General features: G+C 39.0%; 2 protein-coding genes across 16 annotated transcripts in view; one reads left to right on the top strand and one right to left on the bottom strand.

Annotated features, from left to right (window-relative positions):
* NAA16 (N(alpha)-acetyltransferase 16, NatA auxiliary subunit) overlaps positions 1-17351 on the bottom strand; it is a 64701-nt gene extending 47350 nt beyond the window's left edge. For 13 of the 15 annotated variants that reach the window (XR_825783.1, XM_010846159.1, XM_010846160.1 and 10 more), the window contains exons 1-6: positions 17271-17351; positions 13079-13163; positions 11330-11434; positions 8988-9145; positions 6703-6837; positions 702-855 (exon numbers count right to left, since the gene is read on the bottom strand). Coding sequence is in view for 14 of the 15 variants with exons in the window: in XM_010846159.1 (XP_010844461.1) it covers positions 702-855; positions 6703-6837; positions 8988-9145; positions 11330-11434; positions 13079-13163; positions 17271-17324 (691 nt within the window). In the remaining variant the exon portion in view is untranslated. Of the gene's footprint in view, positions 1-701; positions 856-6702; positions 6838-8987; positions 9146-11329; positions 11453-13069; positions 13165-17270 lie in introns of those variants that run through there. The other 2 variants (XM_010846162.1, XM_010846163.1) reach the window with 2 other exon arrangements.
* Positions 16773-17367, top strand: part of MTRF1 (mitochondrial translational release factor 1) — a 58294-nt gene continuing 57699 nt past the window's right edge. Inside the window, exon 1 of the mRNA XM_010846175.1 lies at positions 16773-16999. The gene's annotated coding sequence lies outside the window, so the exon portion shown is untranslated. The remainder of the gene's footprint in view (positions 17000-17367) is intronic.

Raw genomic sequence — 17367 nt, 5'->3', positions numbered from 1 at the left:
TTTGTTGAATAACCCTTTTAACAAACTATTTCTCAGGATTCTGTCTTACTAGCCCATAATGAAAATAAATGAATGTTGCTTTCATGATGATCCCAGTGTCACCATTTACTAATCTCATTTTACTACATATGAAGGTAAGAATTGGGAGAGGAGATGAATATGAAGGCAGTATAACACACTACTTTAGAAAATGGAATCTGGTGTCAAAATCCCTGCATTCAAATCCTGCACTACTAAGCCTAATTGGCTGTGTGACTCTGGGCAAGTCACTTAACCTCTCTGTTCCTCAGTTCCTGATCTCTAAAATGGATATAACAACTACATCATAAGGTTGTTATGAGGATTACATTAATTAATAATGGTTTAATAATAGAACTGTTTAGAACACTGCCTGATATATAGTCTCACTTAAGTGTTAGGACATGAAAGTGAAAGTGTTAGTAAGTCCTGTATCTTTGCAACTGCCAGGCTCCTCTGTCCATGGAATTTCACAGAATCCTTGAGTAGGCTGTGGGATACTTGTGAGAATACTTGAGTAGGTTGTCATCTCCTTCTTCAGGAGATGCTCCCTGACCCAGGGATCACACCCTCTGCAGGCAGATTCTTTACTGTATGAACCACCAGTGAAGCCCAAATACAGCTTCTATTCTCATCTTTAATTGAGACCATTTTTTAAAAAAAGAAAAAGCAATTCAACTAACCTTTAATTTCTTCCACCAAAAGTTTATCACATATTTGTTTCTCATATGTTTCTATATGTTCCAAAGATTCCTGAAACAGATCTGCCTCCCTCATCACTTGATTCTGGTACAGTATCAGTTCACTGTATTCATAGTCTATTTTGCTGGGAGGAACCTGGAAAAACAAAACAAAACAAATAATCTTATTTATATAATAACATAAAGCAGTTACAGATCTTTAACTGACTTCTCAGGAATGTCATTCACACAGACTTTAAAAAGCAACCTACAAGCAATTACACATAGAAGAGTGATCAACAGCAAAGATTAATATATTCTCTAAAACAAATGAAGGGATGGGGATTTCTGCAAAAGGAAGAGGTCAGCAAATCCTATTACCAAAGAAAAGTAAAATAACGGGATTAAAATCCTAAAGAATCTTCCAAAAAAGAAACCTACTAGAATAAATCACTTTAGCAAAGTGACAGAATACAAGACCAATATATGAGAATCAACTATCTCTCTCTATACCAGCAACAAATAATCCCATCCCCCCCAAAATTAAAATAATTTCACTCACAACAGCACTATAAAGAACATTCAGGAATATATTTAAGAAACAAGACTCATATCAAAGAGTACAAAACATTCAAAGAGAAATTAAAGACCTAAATACATCAACAGACATTTCATTCCATGTACATGGATCAGAATACTTAATACTTTTTGACTCAGTATTTTTTCTCCCACGTTGATCTAAAAATGCAATGCAATCCCTATCAAACTCTTAGTAAGGTTTCAGAAACCGACAAGCTGACCCAAAAGTTCAAATGGAAACCAAAGGAACCCTGCATGTACCAGCAGAATCATAAAAAGAAAAACAAAGTAGGAAGACTTCAAATTTCAAACATATTATAAAGCTACATCAATAGAGACAATGTGGTTGGTAATGGCATAAGGGCAGACATAGAAATCAATGGAACAGAATACAAGCTTCAGAAATAAGCCTTTATAACCTGGTCAATCAATTTTCGACAGATGTGCCAATAAGACAGGGTAGTCTTTTCAACAGTGATAGTGGAACAATAAAATATCCATATGCAAAAATGTAACCTTAGACACATATCTCATACCATATACAAAAATTAACTCAAAATGGATCACGGACCTAAATGTGAGCACTAAAACTATACAAGAAGTCTCAGAATAGGAAAAAAGTCTTCATGACTATTTGTATAAGAAAAAAATTAGTAAACTGGATTTCAAAATTATAAACTTTTCCTCTTCAAAAGACATCATTAATAGCATGAAAAAACAAATTACAGACTAGAAGAAAATATTTTCAAATGATATATCTGATAAGGAGCTTGTACTGAGAATATAAAAGAAATTCTTAACAAATAACCCAACTAAAAAATGGGCAAAGAGTTGAACAGACATCTTATCAAAGAAGAAATATAAGTGACTAGTAAGATATGTTACTAGTAAGTAGTTACTAGTTATCATGTTACAAGTAACATGATAAAATACTCAGTATCATTAATTTCTGGAAAAATGCAGATACAATCAAAACAAATATTACTACATACCCACTAGGAGACTATCATCAAAAAATTGAACAGTAACAGAGGTATAAGGATGGGTAGAAATTGAAAATCTCACACATTGCTAGTAGAAATGTAAAATGGTCCAGTTACTTAGAAAAACAACTGAACAGTTTATGGAAAAGATAAATATATACTTACCATAGAACCAAGTAATTTCATTCCTAAGTATCTACCCAAAAGAAATAAAAATATATGTCCACACACAAACTTATACACAAATGTTCACAGCAGCACTATGCATAGCTAAAAGTAAAAACTACATACATGTCCATCAATTGTTGAATGGATAAACAAAGTGTGGTGCATCTCCAAAATGAAATAGTATATAGCACTAAAAAGGAATTAACCACTAATACTACATGCTCTAACACCGGTGAACTCAAAAGTATTCTAAATAAAAGACCCTAATGACAAAACACTACATTATGATTGTCTTTATTTGAAGTTTCCAAAAGAGGTCTAAGTATATTCCCTAATGTTAACATATGGAGAGCTCTGTTCTTCCATGTCTTCTCTGGACCAGGCTCTGGACCACAAGGCAGGGACAGAAAGGTTAGCATAGAGGACAGTTACCATGAAAACTCTGTAATTAGAATTACTGGATAAATGAGAAGAGAAAAAACATCCACCATTCTAGCAGGTAAAATTACTTTGGCTATCAGACCCATCATGTTTTGGGTAATGTGTCAAAAGAGAAAGTTTTCATTAAGAAAATACAGAGGGTGATGTCAGGAGAAATGGCAGAGAACTCTAAAGATTCACCTCTCCATATGAGAAAGGAAAGAACAGGTAAAAACTGTCAGAATCACGCTATTCAGAACTCTGAAAATTAACCAAACGCTTCCCTGATGGCTCACACGGCAAAGACTCCACTTGCAACACAGGAGACCCAGGTCGATCCCTGGGTCAGAAACATCCCCTGGAGAAGGAAATGGCAACCCATTTCAGTATTCCTGCCTAGAAAATTCTATGGACAGAGAAGCTTTGTGGGGTACAGTCCATGGTGTTGCAAAGTTGGACACAACTGAATGAATATCACTTACAGCTATCTGGAGAGCAATTACTGAAGAAAAAAAGCTAGATCTTAAGAAGACCAGTAAGTTTTATGTCATTATAACTTGCCTTAGTCCTATCCCTGGTGGCTCAGACGGGTCTGACTACAACGCGGGAGACCAGGGTTCAATCCCTGGGTCGGGGAGATCCCCTGGAGAAGGAAATGGCAACCCACTCCAGTATTTTTGCCTAGAAAATCCCAAGGACGGAGGAGCCCGGTAGGCTACAGTCCATGGGGTCGCAAAGCGTCAGACATGACTGAGTGACTTCATTCACTTCACTAGTCCTATCCAAAGCTCTCCAGCTACACAGCAGCCTTGAGAAATAAGCTTGTATTCCCATAGCAGCTTGACAGTCACCAGTGAGAAAAGAATGAAGCTGGGGCTCTTTCAAAGCTTCCTTCCCAAGAACTGTAATTAACTGACCTATCTCCTGGTTCACTGCAAGCCTCCAAATACAAGCCTACCTCAGAGTGTGCCCAGAGCAAAAAAAGCCTCAGGGGGAAAGGGAGAGAGCCTAAGTGCTCAACAAAACTGATCACAAGGGGCCTTTCCTAGTGGTTCAGTGGTTAAGAACCCCTCTGCCAATACAGGGGACACAGGTTTGACCCTTGGTCCAGGAGATTCCACAAGCCGCAGAGCAAACTAAGCCCATCAACTACAACTCCTGAGCCCACGTACCCTAAAGCTCCACAAGAGAAGCCACTGCAATGAGAATCCCACACACTGCAACTAGAGTCGCCCGCGTTCGCCACAACCAGAGAATGCCCGGGCACAGCAATGAAGACTCAGTGCAGCCAAAAAGAAAGAAAAAAGAAAAGCGATTAGAGGCATGTGTTTTACTTTTACAGTGCCTGAAAGATGGGTAACAGTCAGGGCAGACAACAGACTACACAAAAGCCTTAAAGGAACAGCTGGGCAATGTGACGTCCATAGGGGGCACTGAAGTCACACACATACAGAGCTATACGCAGGTTCAAGAATTACCCGAGATTCTGCTGACCTTGAGACTGCACAAGTAAGAGGTCAAAGTTAAGGCAGAGTTGTAAACTGCCTTCAGTTCAGTTGCTCAGTCATGTCCAACTCTTTGTGACCCCATGAACCACAGAACGCCAGGCCTCCCTGCCCATCACCAACTCCCGGAGTCCACGCAAACCCATGTCCATTGAGTTGGTGATGCCATCCAATATCTCATCCTCTGTCATCCCCTTCTCCTCCTGCCCTCAATCTTTCCCAGCATCAGGATCTTTTCAAATGAGTCAGCTCTTCGCATCAGGTGGCCAAAGTACTGAAGTTTCAGCTTTAGCATCAGTCCTTCCAAGGAATATTCAGGACTGATCTCCTTTAGGATGGACTAGTTGGATCTGCTTGCAGTTCAAGGGACTCTCAAGAGTCTTCTCCAACACCACAGCTCAAAAGCATCAATTCTTCGGTGTTCAGCTTTCTTTATAGTTAAACTGTCACATCCACACATGACTACTGGAAAAACCGTAGCTTTGACTAGACGGACTTCTGTTGGCAAAGTAATGTCTCTGCTTTTTAATATGCTGTCTAGGTTGCTCATAACTTTTCTTCCAAGGAGCAAGTGTCTTAATTTCATGGCTACAGTCACATCTGCAGTGATTTTAGAGCCCCAAAAAATAAAGTCTGTCACTGCTTCCACTGTTTCCCCATCTATTTGCCATGAAGTCATGGGTAAACTGCCTGGCTGATGCTAAGGCATACACCAACACAGAGAAATTTAACAATACTACAAGATGAACAAATCGACAAGTCTTTAGTGGGAATGACCGAGAACGAAAGAAGGCTACTAAAATTGAGAATAAAAGGAAGACCATTACCACATACTCTACAAAAATAGAAAGGGTTATAAGGGACTGTTAGGCAAAGTGGTATGCCAACAAATTAGATCACCTAGATGAAATGGACTGACTCTCAAAAAGCACAAGCTGCTGAAACTGACTCAAGAAGAAACAGAAAATCTGAACAGACCAATATCAAATAAAAAGTAAATCATAATTACCAATAATCTTTCCATAAAGGAAAGCCCAGGACCAGATGCCATCACAGGTGAGTATTACCAGATGTTCACCTAAGAACTAACACCATCCTGCAAAAAATACTTCCCAACTCATGCCTTGAAGCCAGACACAGACGCCAAAAGAACAGTACAGCTTAATATCTCTTATCCCAGTATCCCTCACTAATAAAGAAACACAAATTAAAAGAACAATGAGATACACTTCTTCACATGTAGAAGACTGGAAAAACTATTAGTCAAGAAGACTAAGAAAAGCTAACAGTAAGTATGTCCGTCCAGGAAGGACACAGGCAAATAATAACCATCAAACCTTGCTAGTGGGCATATAAATGAGTACAAGTACTTCAAATGGGGAAAACTGAAGACACAGATCTGCAACTCTGCAATTCCAGGTTTAGGTATAAACTGAACAGGAACTCACAAATATGGCTAATGAAACAGCAGAAAAGAATATTCACCATAGCACTAATTTTTAATAGACACGAAACAGTGTAGCTATGGAACACCAAACAGTGGTTTAAAATGGATAAACTAGCCCTACATGTATCAACACAGATGTACTTCTAGGAATGTTTGATTTTAAAAACTGAGTATCATTCCTGTAAAATTTTAAATATACAAAATAACGGTCTGCAACTTTCATGGACTTAATACATAAGGTAAACATGACTAGAAATGATCTATACCAAATTCACAATAGTGGCTACCTCTAGGGAGGGACATGGGAGGATTCTGGCTTTTCTGGAACATTTTAGTTCTTTAAAAAATAATTAAATCTGGAGCAATTATTGCAAAATGCTAACATCTTTTTAATTTCTCTTGGGACACACACTATATTTTTCGCATTTTTACTATTTTTTTTACTATTTTACTGTTTTATATTTTTTTCATTTTTCTATTTTTTACTATGCACAGTAAAATGTATTTATTATCATGTTTATATAAAATATAAAGCAATATATATTAAAGAAATTCCCACAGTCACAAAACTATTTTCAGTTTCATGTATTCTTTTCTTTATTCATTTGAATATTATTGAAATTATAGCATAAAAACATTTTTATATTGGGAATTCCTAGAAGTCCAGTGGTTTGGACTCTGCACTTCCATTGCAGAAGGCATATAGGTTCAATTCCTGGTCAGGGAACTAGGACCCCACATGATGCATGGCATGGCCAAAATAAAAGAATTCTACATGATAACTTTCTCCAACTATTTCAAAAAATTTTCAATTTTCCCAAAGATCCTTGAGGGGTGGAGGCAATATAGCAGTCAACCATTTTAGCTTGTAGAGGAAGGACATGTTGAAACGAACATCTTACTTGCTGAGTCTGTCTAAATTCTTCGAGCAGTTTCAGTGCCATCTCATAGTCTTTCAGTAGATGGTGTGCAACGGCATAGCCAATCCAGGAAGCACGTTGTGTCGGGCGCAACTGAAGAAGCTGATATCTTGTCTCCTTAAAAATAAAAAATCTTTTAAATTCTCTTCACTGTCTTAAGTTTCACTAAAATATAATCCATCCGTTTTAAGACAACATGCCTTTAATTCCTTTCTAATGAACTGAATGAACAAGTATCACTGAACTCCAGAATAAAACAAAAATACTGAGGTGGACAAAAAAAATTCATCCAGGATTTTCTGGAAGATGGTACAGAAAACCTCGATTGAACTTCTTGGCCCACCCAATACTTTCTATGTTCCTCATCTAAACTTAAACTCTAGAATACTCCATAACGCTCACTGAAAGACTGTCACTGAAAAGCTGTCCTTAGAGTCAATGCTGTTGGGCTGCCTTATAAAATTAACTGTATATAACAAGAATGTTTTCTGGTAACTGAACACCTTTAGAGAGAGAATAAGATCGCTTTTAATGACAACAGTTTTCTGCATATTAAATTATGATATAAAATTAAGACCTACTTACATTGTTATAACAGGCCCACAGACAGGCTGGACAGAACCAGAGAAAACACTCAAACACCCGACTGGACTTTTCTAGCAGAAACACCACCGCTGCTACTCTTAAGACAGCTCAGTATTTATGACATTAGGAAGAAAACGCCAGAAATTCCACCTGGTTGCCAGGAAGAATCAAGACCAGCACAAAAGCTTCAGACCAGCACAAAATCTAACTTCCCTACACAGCTCCAGCTTCCTCGTAGTTCATATATGTCTCCAGGTTTTAAGCAAGTGTAACTGCCTAGAGGAACAGGGTCTCATGAAAAACCCTAGCTGCAATGAGTTTTAAAAATGTAATGTTTAGCTTCTATGACTGCCACTGGAACGTGTGCTGGCCATCTACGCTATAGGCCATGAGGAGAACCATGATTAGATCTTTCTTTAAAAGAGGTATCTTTGACAAAACAATTGAGACAATATTCACATCTAAGTGTCGTTGCTTCTAGGAATACGGCATTAAGCTCTTAACAATCTCACCCCTTATTTCCATTGTTACTTCTCTGTCATCCCCCTACTTCATTAAAGTCTGCCTCAGTTTTCATCTCTCTGTCAAATCCTGCCATTATCCTGGGCAAATGCAACACTAACCATCCAATAACTTTTCTTCTTGGAGCCAAGATTTCCTCCTCTTTAATGATCTCCACCCTGTTTCAGGGACCTACTCCCACTACTACACCCTAGACCTTACTGCTGCCCAGAAATCATAAATTCAGGTATCTCACTCTGGCTACAGCTCCTTTGCTATCAAAACTCTCACTTGGGACCTTCCCACCCTTGTTCCTAGATACCACCAGTACCTCTAGTTCCTGGAGTCCTTCACTTCTAACCACCAGCTCTTTTATCTTTATTTATTTCACAACCCCTCCTAGCAACCAGTCTCCCGCCAATACTGTTCTTTATTCCTAAATGATTTGAACTCTCACCAAACTTAGGCTGCTAAGTCCTAACCAAAAAAAAAAAAAAAAATCACATTACCTTGATGAATTAATTGGTGCCATTATTAAGTTCAGCAGAACCCTTGAAACTTCTGCAAAAGTCTAAGTATAGGGTAGAAGGACTTACAGAGCAGTAGAAGGGCAAAAGGAAAAAAGATAATGAAAGAAGACTTGCCTAAAGAGAACTATTAAGTCTCGGTAGCCTCCTTCCCATGAGAAGGGGGGAGAATTCCATTTTGAACATTTTGAATTAGGATACTAAGTGGGGTAAGCACCTGTAGATGCCCAGTAGAGTTGACAATAATGGTCTGGGACTACATGTATGGCAATCCTTCTCACAATATCTGGTATTTTCTAACCCATAATAAAGCAAGCTAGTCAATCTCTACATTTAGATTTCTATTATAAAAGCTGTTTGCCAAATTTGTAAATATCAAGCCCACAAAGAATATGGTACAATATTAGGACATAGGAGATACTCTAGCTTTTATAATAAAAAGCATTAAATGAATAAACCAGTTACTCTTTTTGATCAATTTATGCAATTCTGCAACTATCACTGGAGGGGAGATCCCAAGTAACTTCCCCCTTCTACTATAGAATGCAATTAACGATCAAGTCTACATGATGTTAAGTTTACCTCATTCTGAATTACATGCTTTTAAGTTATAGCTATCGCAAAAACATGTACACTTAAGACTAAAATACTTACTCGATAACCTTCAAGGTCTCTCATTTGGATCTGCAATAGAGAGAGATCCCTCAAAATTTGCAGATTATCTTTATCTAACTTGAGGGCATTTCTGTAACATTTAATAGCTTCATCATATCTCTTATCAGAACGCTGCAAGAGTCCATATACATGCCAACCTAGTAAGTTAAGGAAACAGACATTCACAGATACTAGAATATACTATGCTACATATTTAACAGAAAGCTTACCTTAACAAAACCGTATTTTGTTTGGGATTTACCTTAGAATGACCTGAGTAAGAGGGGGATGATACTGCTACTGCTAAGTCACTTCAGTCGTGCCCGACTCTGTGCGACCCCATAGACGGCAGCCCACCAGGTTCTCCCGTCCCTGGGATTCTCTAGGCAAGAACACTGGAGTGGGTTGCCATTTCCTTCTCCAATGCATGAAAGTGAAAAGTGAAAGTGAAGTCGCTCAGTCGTGCCTGACTCTTAGCGACCCCACGGACTGCAGCCTACCAGGCTCCTCTGTCCATGGGATTTTCCAGGCAAGAGTACTGGAGTGGGGTGCCATTGCCCTCTCCCAAAAGGGGGATGATAGTGAGGTGATAAAAGATGAAACCAGATCAGCCCTGATTGACAGTTGTTAAATTACTGAAGCCAGGTGATAGGCATATAGGGTTTCATTATTCTAGTCTATTTTTGGACATGTCTGAAATTTTTCATAGAATTTTTTTTTAAGTAACCTTAGAAATTACTGGTAGGAATTCTTCACATTCCCCACCCCAAGTCCTTCACTTTCCTATGCCAGCATCTCAACACGCTCTTAATATCAAACACTGTGTATTAAAACAGAATATACACAAAAATTGCAATTATCTTTTAAAACAAGTATATATTCATTCAATCAACTACAAAACATGTTTTAATTCACTAGTGATTAAAGATGGAGGAGCCTGGTAGGCTGTAGTCCATGGGGTCGCTAAGAGTCAGACACGACTGAGCGACTTCCCTTTCACTTTTCACTTTCATGCATTGGAGAAGGAAATGGCAACCCACTCCAGTGTTCTTGCCTGGAGAATCCCAGGGACGGGGGAGTCTGGTGGGCTGCTGTCTATGGGGTCACACAGAGTCGGACACAACTGAAGCGACTTAGCAGCAGCAGCAGCAACAGTGATTAAAGACCACAAAAAAAAGTAAGTTTTTATTTAATATAAATTAAAGTCTTAGTATATCTTGGAGCTACAAAAACTATCACACTTACACACCCTTTCTCTTCACTCTGGGGTAAGCACTGGGATAAAGAAATAAGTATTTAGTATTCTGAGAGAACCCTAAGCTAAATATGTAGAAAACACCATTAAGACTACTGATGTTCAATACTGGTCAAGAGCTAGATGATTTAAATGCAAAACATTAACATAAAAGGGCAATACGCGAATTCTGAGTAAGTATACAGACAAGCAAAACATAAATTAAAACAGTTTCAATGATCCATCCCTAAAGAATATTTTTGTTTTCTTACACACTGGGGTAGTGGTTAAGTATCCAGTGAAGTAACAGCCAAGTCCTTGTGCAGCAGAAACCAAGTTGAAGAATCAATATGATAGTTATACTAAATAAAATCTATCTTACAGGTTCCTTCTGAATGTTCATCTAAGATTTCTAAAGCAAAGTTTAAGGACCTTTTAAGGGACACAAAGTTTACTATACAGGTAAGTCATTCGGAATGGGGAAACTATCACTCTGTTTATGGATGTATATGAAAAAAACAATGGGTTTTAAGTCACATATAATTATCAAAGTTGGCTTCCCAAGTGGCGCAGCATTAAAGAATCCGGCTGCCAATTTAGGAGACACAGGAGATGTGGGTTCGATCCCTGGCTCAGGAATATCCCCTGGAGAAGAAAATGGCAACCCACTCCAGTATCCTTGCCTGGAAAATCCCCATGGACAGAGGAGCCTGGCAGGCTACAATTCATGGGGTCACAAAGAGTCGCACATGACTGAGTGAGTGCGCGCATGCACGCGCACACACACACACACACACACACACACACACACATGCAATTATCAAAATTACTTTCCTCTTACACTAAGTACAACTGCAGTAAATATATAGTGCATAGGGATTCCTCTTAAAATCTTCCAATAAACAAAAAACAAAGGGTAGGGAACAGATGAAACTAATATTAAAAATGTTGATAATACTGAAGCTGGACAATAGGTACATAGACTTCATTAAACTCACTCTTTCTTACAGCTTAAAATTTTTCCACAGAAGTTTTTTGAGTTAGAAAAAGTAGTAAACGGAAAACAATAAATGAAAATTAAAACTACTCAACTACTACAAAAGGATACAGACATGACTCTTCACATTGTTACGGAGTCCTTTACGAACAAATTCATATGCTTCTTCCTTTTTTCCTAAACAGTTCAATGTTAATCCTTTCATAGCCAAAGTCTCTGAAAAACATTTTCAACCTGTATTTACCCATGAAAGATTCAAATTATTCTCTTAGCAATATTGTAATATACGAGATCTACCAACAAGTACAATATCCATTCTTTAAACCTATAGTTAGAAGAACTTCTCTCCAAATAAAAAAGTAAAAATATATTTATGTATCTGCTTAAAGTTTAGCCCTATCCTTTTCTGAAATTCCTTAGGCTGGAACTGAGTTGGTAAAAAGCTTTCTGCCTTCCTGAAGACTCTATAAAGGAAGTTAAGATTATTCTGCTGAAAAAAGGTAACACAGCAGGGTCCTGAGTCCTGTTGAGTTAAATCTACTGCAGCCGACCTCACCTTTCACCTGAAGTCAATTCTACTAAGAATCTAACAATCTGATTTATACTCCACAAAATCACTCAATCTACCTTAAAGTGATGTACACAATTTAAAAGTCACCTACTCAATACTGGACCAGACTTCATTTTTGGTTGTAAGTTTATTCCAACAAAGTCCACTCACTTAGGCTAGTTAACATCAGTTTGCACTTGAAAAGCACAACACTGGACTGTGTGAGTGGTAACTAACCCAAAAATATGTTTAAGGTAGTTAATGGAAGATTATATAGAATGAAATAATTCTCTCAATAATCCACAAGACCGAATTACAAAAGATAAATGGTTTTCAAGATGATCTCTATGGACTCTGGTTTTCAGAATACGGTGATAGAGCAGTTCAGGCTCCTATGATCAAACATCTTATTTTATCTGTTTTGACATAATGAACTTCCCCAGAAGCTCCCATTTGGATAAAGGCCTGGAGAATCCCATGGACAGAGGTGCCCGGCGGGCTCCAGGCCACAGGCTCACAAAGAGTCGGACACCACTGAGTGACTAACACTACTCTGTTGCTAAATAGCTTGAAAATAAGCTTTAATTTCTAAAATACTATGAAACAAAAGACTTCTTCCCACTTTCTTCAAAGAATGCTTTAAGCATTATTAGAAACTGAGTAGGGCCAGGCTAAGATGGTCTCGAGAATTACTCAAGTCTAATATTCAGAGACCCAGTGGGCTTTCCTTGGCTATAGGACCATAACTTATATGTCTAACCTGATTCATCCTTTTACCAAGCACTGGTCACCAGTGAAAAAGGATCAGACAAGAAAATACAGACCTAACTGATATCAGTGCTAAAGAACCAAGATAATCCAAATGTAAATCAGTAGTATCCTATTTACATATGAAGATCAGCAAATATATTAACAATACATCTACCAAAAAATAAAATGCATTTGATTGTATCTGCATTCTACTTTGGTGTTGCAAATATTGTCCTAATTTTATACATAAGAAATCAAAGGATAAGTCCTACTCAAAGCAACAAATGAAATCAGGTCTATAAAAGTAGAGGTATATGCCTCTTATTTACCAACAGATCAACGATTTCTCATCTATTAATAAAAGTCTATAAATATATCTAAGCATAATACTGAAGGAAATAATCTAGAATAATAATGATATGAGGCATAATTTAAAAAGTTAAACATGTATGGACTCTAAGAGGTCATGCAAAGTGGGAAGTATTCTTCTTTCACGGTTAGAAATCCTTTCCATCTGATTGTGGAATTAGATTTTCTCAAAGGACTCTCACAGGTGATACCTCCATGTTCAGCAAATTTCGGATTTGAAAGAATCATCTTGCAAAATTTGAGGCCATTTTTGTATTGCTTCTGTTCATAACATTTCTGAAAAAGAAAAGAAAAATTATTATACAAAATGAATACACATGGAAATAACTTTTCATTGCATTATATAAATTCTAAATTCAAGATTCAAAATTAGGTTTAAAACATATGTGATGGAAAGGTTTTATACCAACTTATATCACTTATAACATGAAGTGTACCTCTGTTACTTACTGGTATCTGAGTATTTTCACTTTTACAGAAAATAAAAAATTGGGACTTCCCTGGTGGTCCAGAGGCTAAGACTCCCAAAGCAGGAGCCGAGGTTCAACCCCTGGTCAGGGAACTAGAGCCCACAGGCCGCAACTGAGAGTGTGCACGCTGCAACTAAAACCTGGTGCAGCCAAATAAATACATATTTGAAAATAAAGACACTTTTTTAAAAACCCCTTATTGTCAATCAATACACTGCTATAGCTTTCTTATTCAAAATCCAAAAGCAAAAACGTGTGATCACAAAGAAAAATACTAGAAACAGCATTAAAAGCCTTTGCCACTTCAAGAATGGAACCAAAGCATATACACAAAAAAATCCTGCTATTTATTGAGCAACTAATGTGTGTCTGTACAAAACTTGTTATGACTCATGACAACTCCTTAAGGTAGGTGTCATCATCTCCACTTCACAGATGCAGAAACTTAAAAGTTCATTAAATTTGTTTATAAGTGGGTCAGCCTAGTTGCAAACTCTGGGTTGACTTCAAAGACCATGGTCTTTCCATCAATTACTCTAACACAAATGTAAGCAACCTCTTTATTCCTAAATGTCACCAGCCAGGCTAAGTAACCATGCCTGGCCTCCACAGTCATTAACTATGAGAACACCTTATCTTTAACTCAACCTCTCACTTGTGGTTATAGGTTATTTTCCCTAGTACTCAGCATGCCAAGCTCATCCCCACTTCAAGGCCTCTGCACATGTGCTCCTTCTACCCTCTGAAATGTTGTTCTTCCCCAGACTTTCCCATGGCTGATGATCGAGTTTTCCACATCATCTACCCGACCACTCAAACACCGCCAGCCTCTTACTGTACCCCTCCACACACACATACACACTCTACCGTACTGTTCTATTTTCTACACAGTGCTATCATTTCCTGACATTATTATTTGTTTTTACTTAGTGTCTGTCTTTCCCATCATACTGTAGGCTCCATGAGAACAGGGATCCTGCCTGTTTTAAACATGGCTGCATCCTCAGATTCTAGACAAATAAGCACTGCTCAACACAGTCAATGTGTACAATCTTCTAAGTTCAAAACAAAGCAGGACCAGCAAATGAGAAGAGATTAATTCTTGCCAACAGGGGTGGCATCTGGAGGGGAAACAGAAAAGTATTCATAGAAAAAAAGTCTTTGAGGCTTATTGATGGCCTCTGGGGGAGAGACCTTAGTGGTTGGGGAGACAGGACAGGAAAACTTTGAATTTTGAATCATGCTAGTATATTATCCATTCCAAAAATATTTTAACATAAAAATTAAAAAAAATAACAATCTGAATCTAGTCACAGGAGTTCATCTGACAAAGACAAGAAGAAAAAAACAAGCAGAAGGAACCACTGGGGAAGAGGAAAAAGAGAAATATAATGTTTTTTTCTGCCTTACCAAGTGATCTGGAAGTAATAATATCATACTATCAACAACAGGAATAATAATAGTTAACACTTCCTGGAAGCATTTACTATGTGACAGGTGCTTTTCTCATTTACTCTTTGAAGACTATGGGATACATGTAATCTCCATTTAGATGGAGACTGAGGCATAGTTACTGAGTCTACATAGCTGGTGTCAGAGCCACAATTCAAACCCAGGTAGTCATCTCCAGTACCCAAGTACTCAGGTTATAGGAAAGTCTTACTAAGTTCAATAAAGAATATATACTTAGTAGAAAAAACAGATTGTAGTTTCAACTTGGCTACTAACCAGTCAGAGAACCTTAGACTGTCATTTACTATTCCTGGATTTGATTGTCTCCTCTGTAAAAGAGGGCATGGAGTAGTTCCAAAATTCAACAAAATGCTAACAGCCAGTTTGGGGAAATAAGATAGGCAGGAACAAGTCATGCAAACTATGTTGATAAGCAACCTGGTAAACTTGTATGGATGTTTAAATACAATGAAAATTAACATTTAAAAGTTACTGTTGGTGGCAAAGCACTCTGGTCCACAATCAAACTAAAAAAATAATTCTATGATAGGCTTCTGAAAACTATGGAATTTGTCACAGCCAAGTTTTACCCACACTTACTGCAATTTGAGATGACAAAATAATTCATTTTGCAGCATCTTCCTAAAGTCATGTAAGCTTATTAAAAAATACTACATACTCAGAAAAAATGCTCAGCATTTCCCAATTTGGGGGCGGGGGGGCGGGATAAAGTGAACTCTGCAACGGTTTTAACTTTTTTTACTAGAATATAACAAATTAGCTGCTTTTCATTATGCTCCTGATAACGTGGTTTGAATTTGAAAATATCCATAGACAAAAAAAGCGTTCTGTCATCTTTCATGTACAATGCAAATATCCTGAAACCCAACTAGCAATTTATATAGATGATTTTTCATTGACATGTTTCAGCTTCCTTAAACGAAAAAAATAACAATAACAAACCAGCCCACCCGAAAGGGGCAAAAAATTCCCTTCTCCAATCCACATTGCGAAAAATAAAAAGATTTAAGAAAAACGAAAGTAAAATAAAGATAAAATAAAGGCAAAGTCGAAAGAAGCATTCTGCCACAATTAGGTTTTTACACTCATTTCGCATTGTTTGCTCAACACTACTAGTTCAGTTCAGCTGCTCAGTCGTGTCTGACTCTTTGTGACCCCATGGACTGCAGCAAGCCAGGCCTCCCTGTCCCTCACCAACTCCCTGAGTTTACTCAAACTCAAGCGTCTGCCTACAATGTGGGAGACCCGGGTTCGATCCCTGGGTCGGGAAGTTCCCCTGGAGAAGGAAATGGCACCCCACTCCAGTACTCTTGTCTGGAAAATCCCATGGACGGAGGAGCCCGGTAGGCTACAGTCCATGAGGTCGCAAAGAGTCAGACACGACTGAGCGACTTCACTTCACTTCATGTCCATAGAGTCGGTGATGCCATCCAACCATCTCATCCTCTGTCATCCCCTTCTCCTCCTGCCTTCAATCTTTCCCAGCATCAGAGTCTTTTCAAATGAGTCAGCTCTTCGCATCAGGTGGCCAAAGTATTGGAGTTTCAGCTCAACACTAAGCACCATATAAAATTAAGATTTAACATTTTCACCGCATTTTCCACGTTGCTTCCCAGGTTTCTTTCTGCTAGGAAACAAAGAGAATGCTCCCTTAAGTGCAACGCCAACCTACCCCAAGAAGCTTTCATCACTTAGCTCATCGCAGGGCCTGTACGAGTTAAACGCAATCCAAGTTCCCTGTGACAACCCAGAGTGGTGGGACTGGGCGGCGGGCAGAGGTTGAAGAAGGAGGGGGCATATTTATGACTGATTTACGTTGCTACATAAGAGAAACCAACACAACATTATAAAGCAATTATTCTACAATTAAAAGTAAAAATAACACTTTTTTTTTAAAAAGCAATCAACAGTTATGCTCGAATTTATAACTTAAAAATGGCAGCCCCAGTCACTGACTTCCCAGAGGGTAAACACTGAGCACCAAAGGAAGACAAACCTCTCTACCAAAGGGAGGGTCGGTCTCCGTCCGAAGTTTTAGCTCCCCGGAACCGGTATAAACCAGATCCCACCCCGCCAGAGAATCGCTCCCTCCTTCACGGGTGTCAGCGCGCGCTGTGCAACAGATTCCACACCGAGCAGAGAACCAGCACACCTGGGTGACGGCAAAAGGTAACCGCGGAAGACTAGGGGCGAGGAGGCGGCGAGGCCGGCCGCCAGGCGCCGCAGCACGCGTGGGCCGCGCCCCGCGCTCAGGCCCAGAGTGACTGCAGCGGGAAGTTCCTGGAAGGACTGTCCAGAGAGAGAGACGACAGCGGGGAGGCAGCCCGGCGAGGCGGGCGTGCGGGATTCCACAAAAACAAAGAACCCGAGGGAGGCGGGGCGGCCTGGCCCCGCCGCGTCGAGCCCGGGGCTGCCAGCGGCGCGGTCCGCGGCCACTCACCAAGATGCGTTTGAAGAGGTTGTTCTCCTTGGGTGGCAGCTGCACGTTGGGCATGGCGGCCGGCGGGGCAGGCTGGGTGCCATGCCCAACGTGCAGC

Source organism: Bison bison, unplaced genomic scaffold, assembly GCF_000754665.1.
Source record: "Bison bison bison isolate TAMUID 2011002044 unplaced genomic scaffold, Bison_UMD1.0 scf7180017864232, whole genome shotgun sequence".
Classification (NCBI taxonomy): domain Eukaryota; kingdom Metazoa; phylum Chordata; class Mammalia; order Artiodactyla; family Bovidae; genus Bison; species Bison bison.
This window is presented reverse-complemented; position numbering and strand designations above follow the sequence as displayed.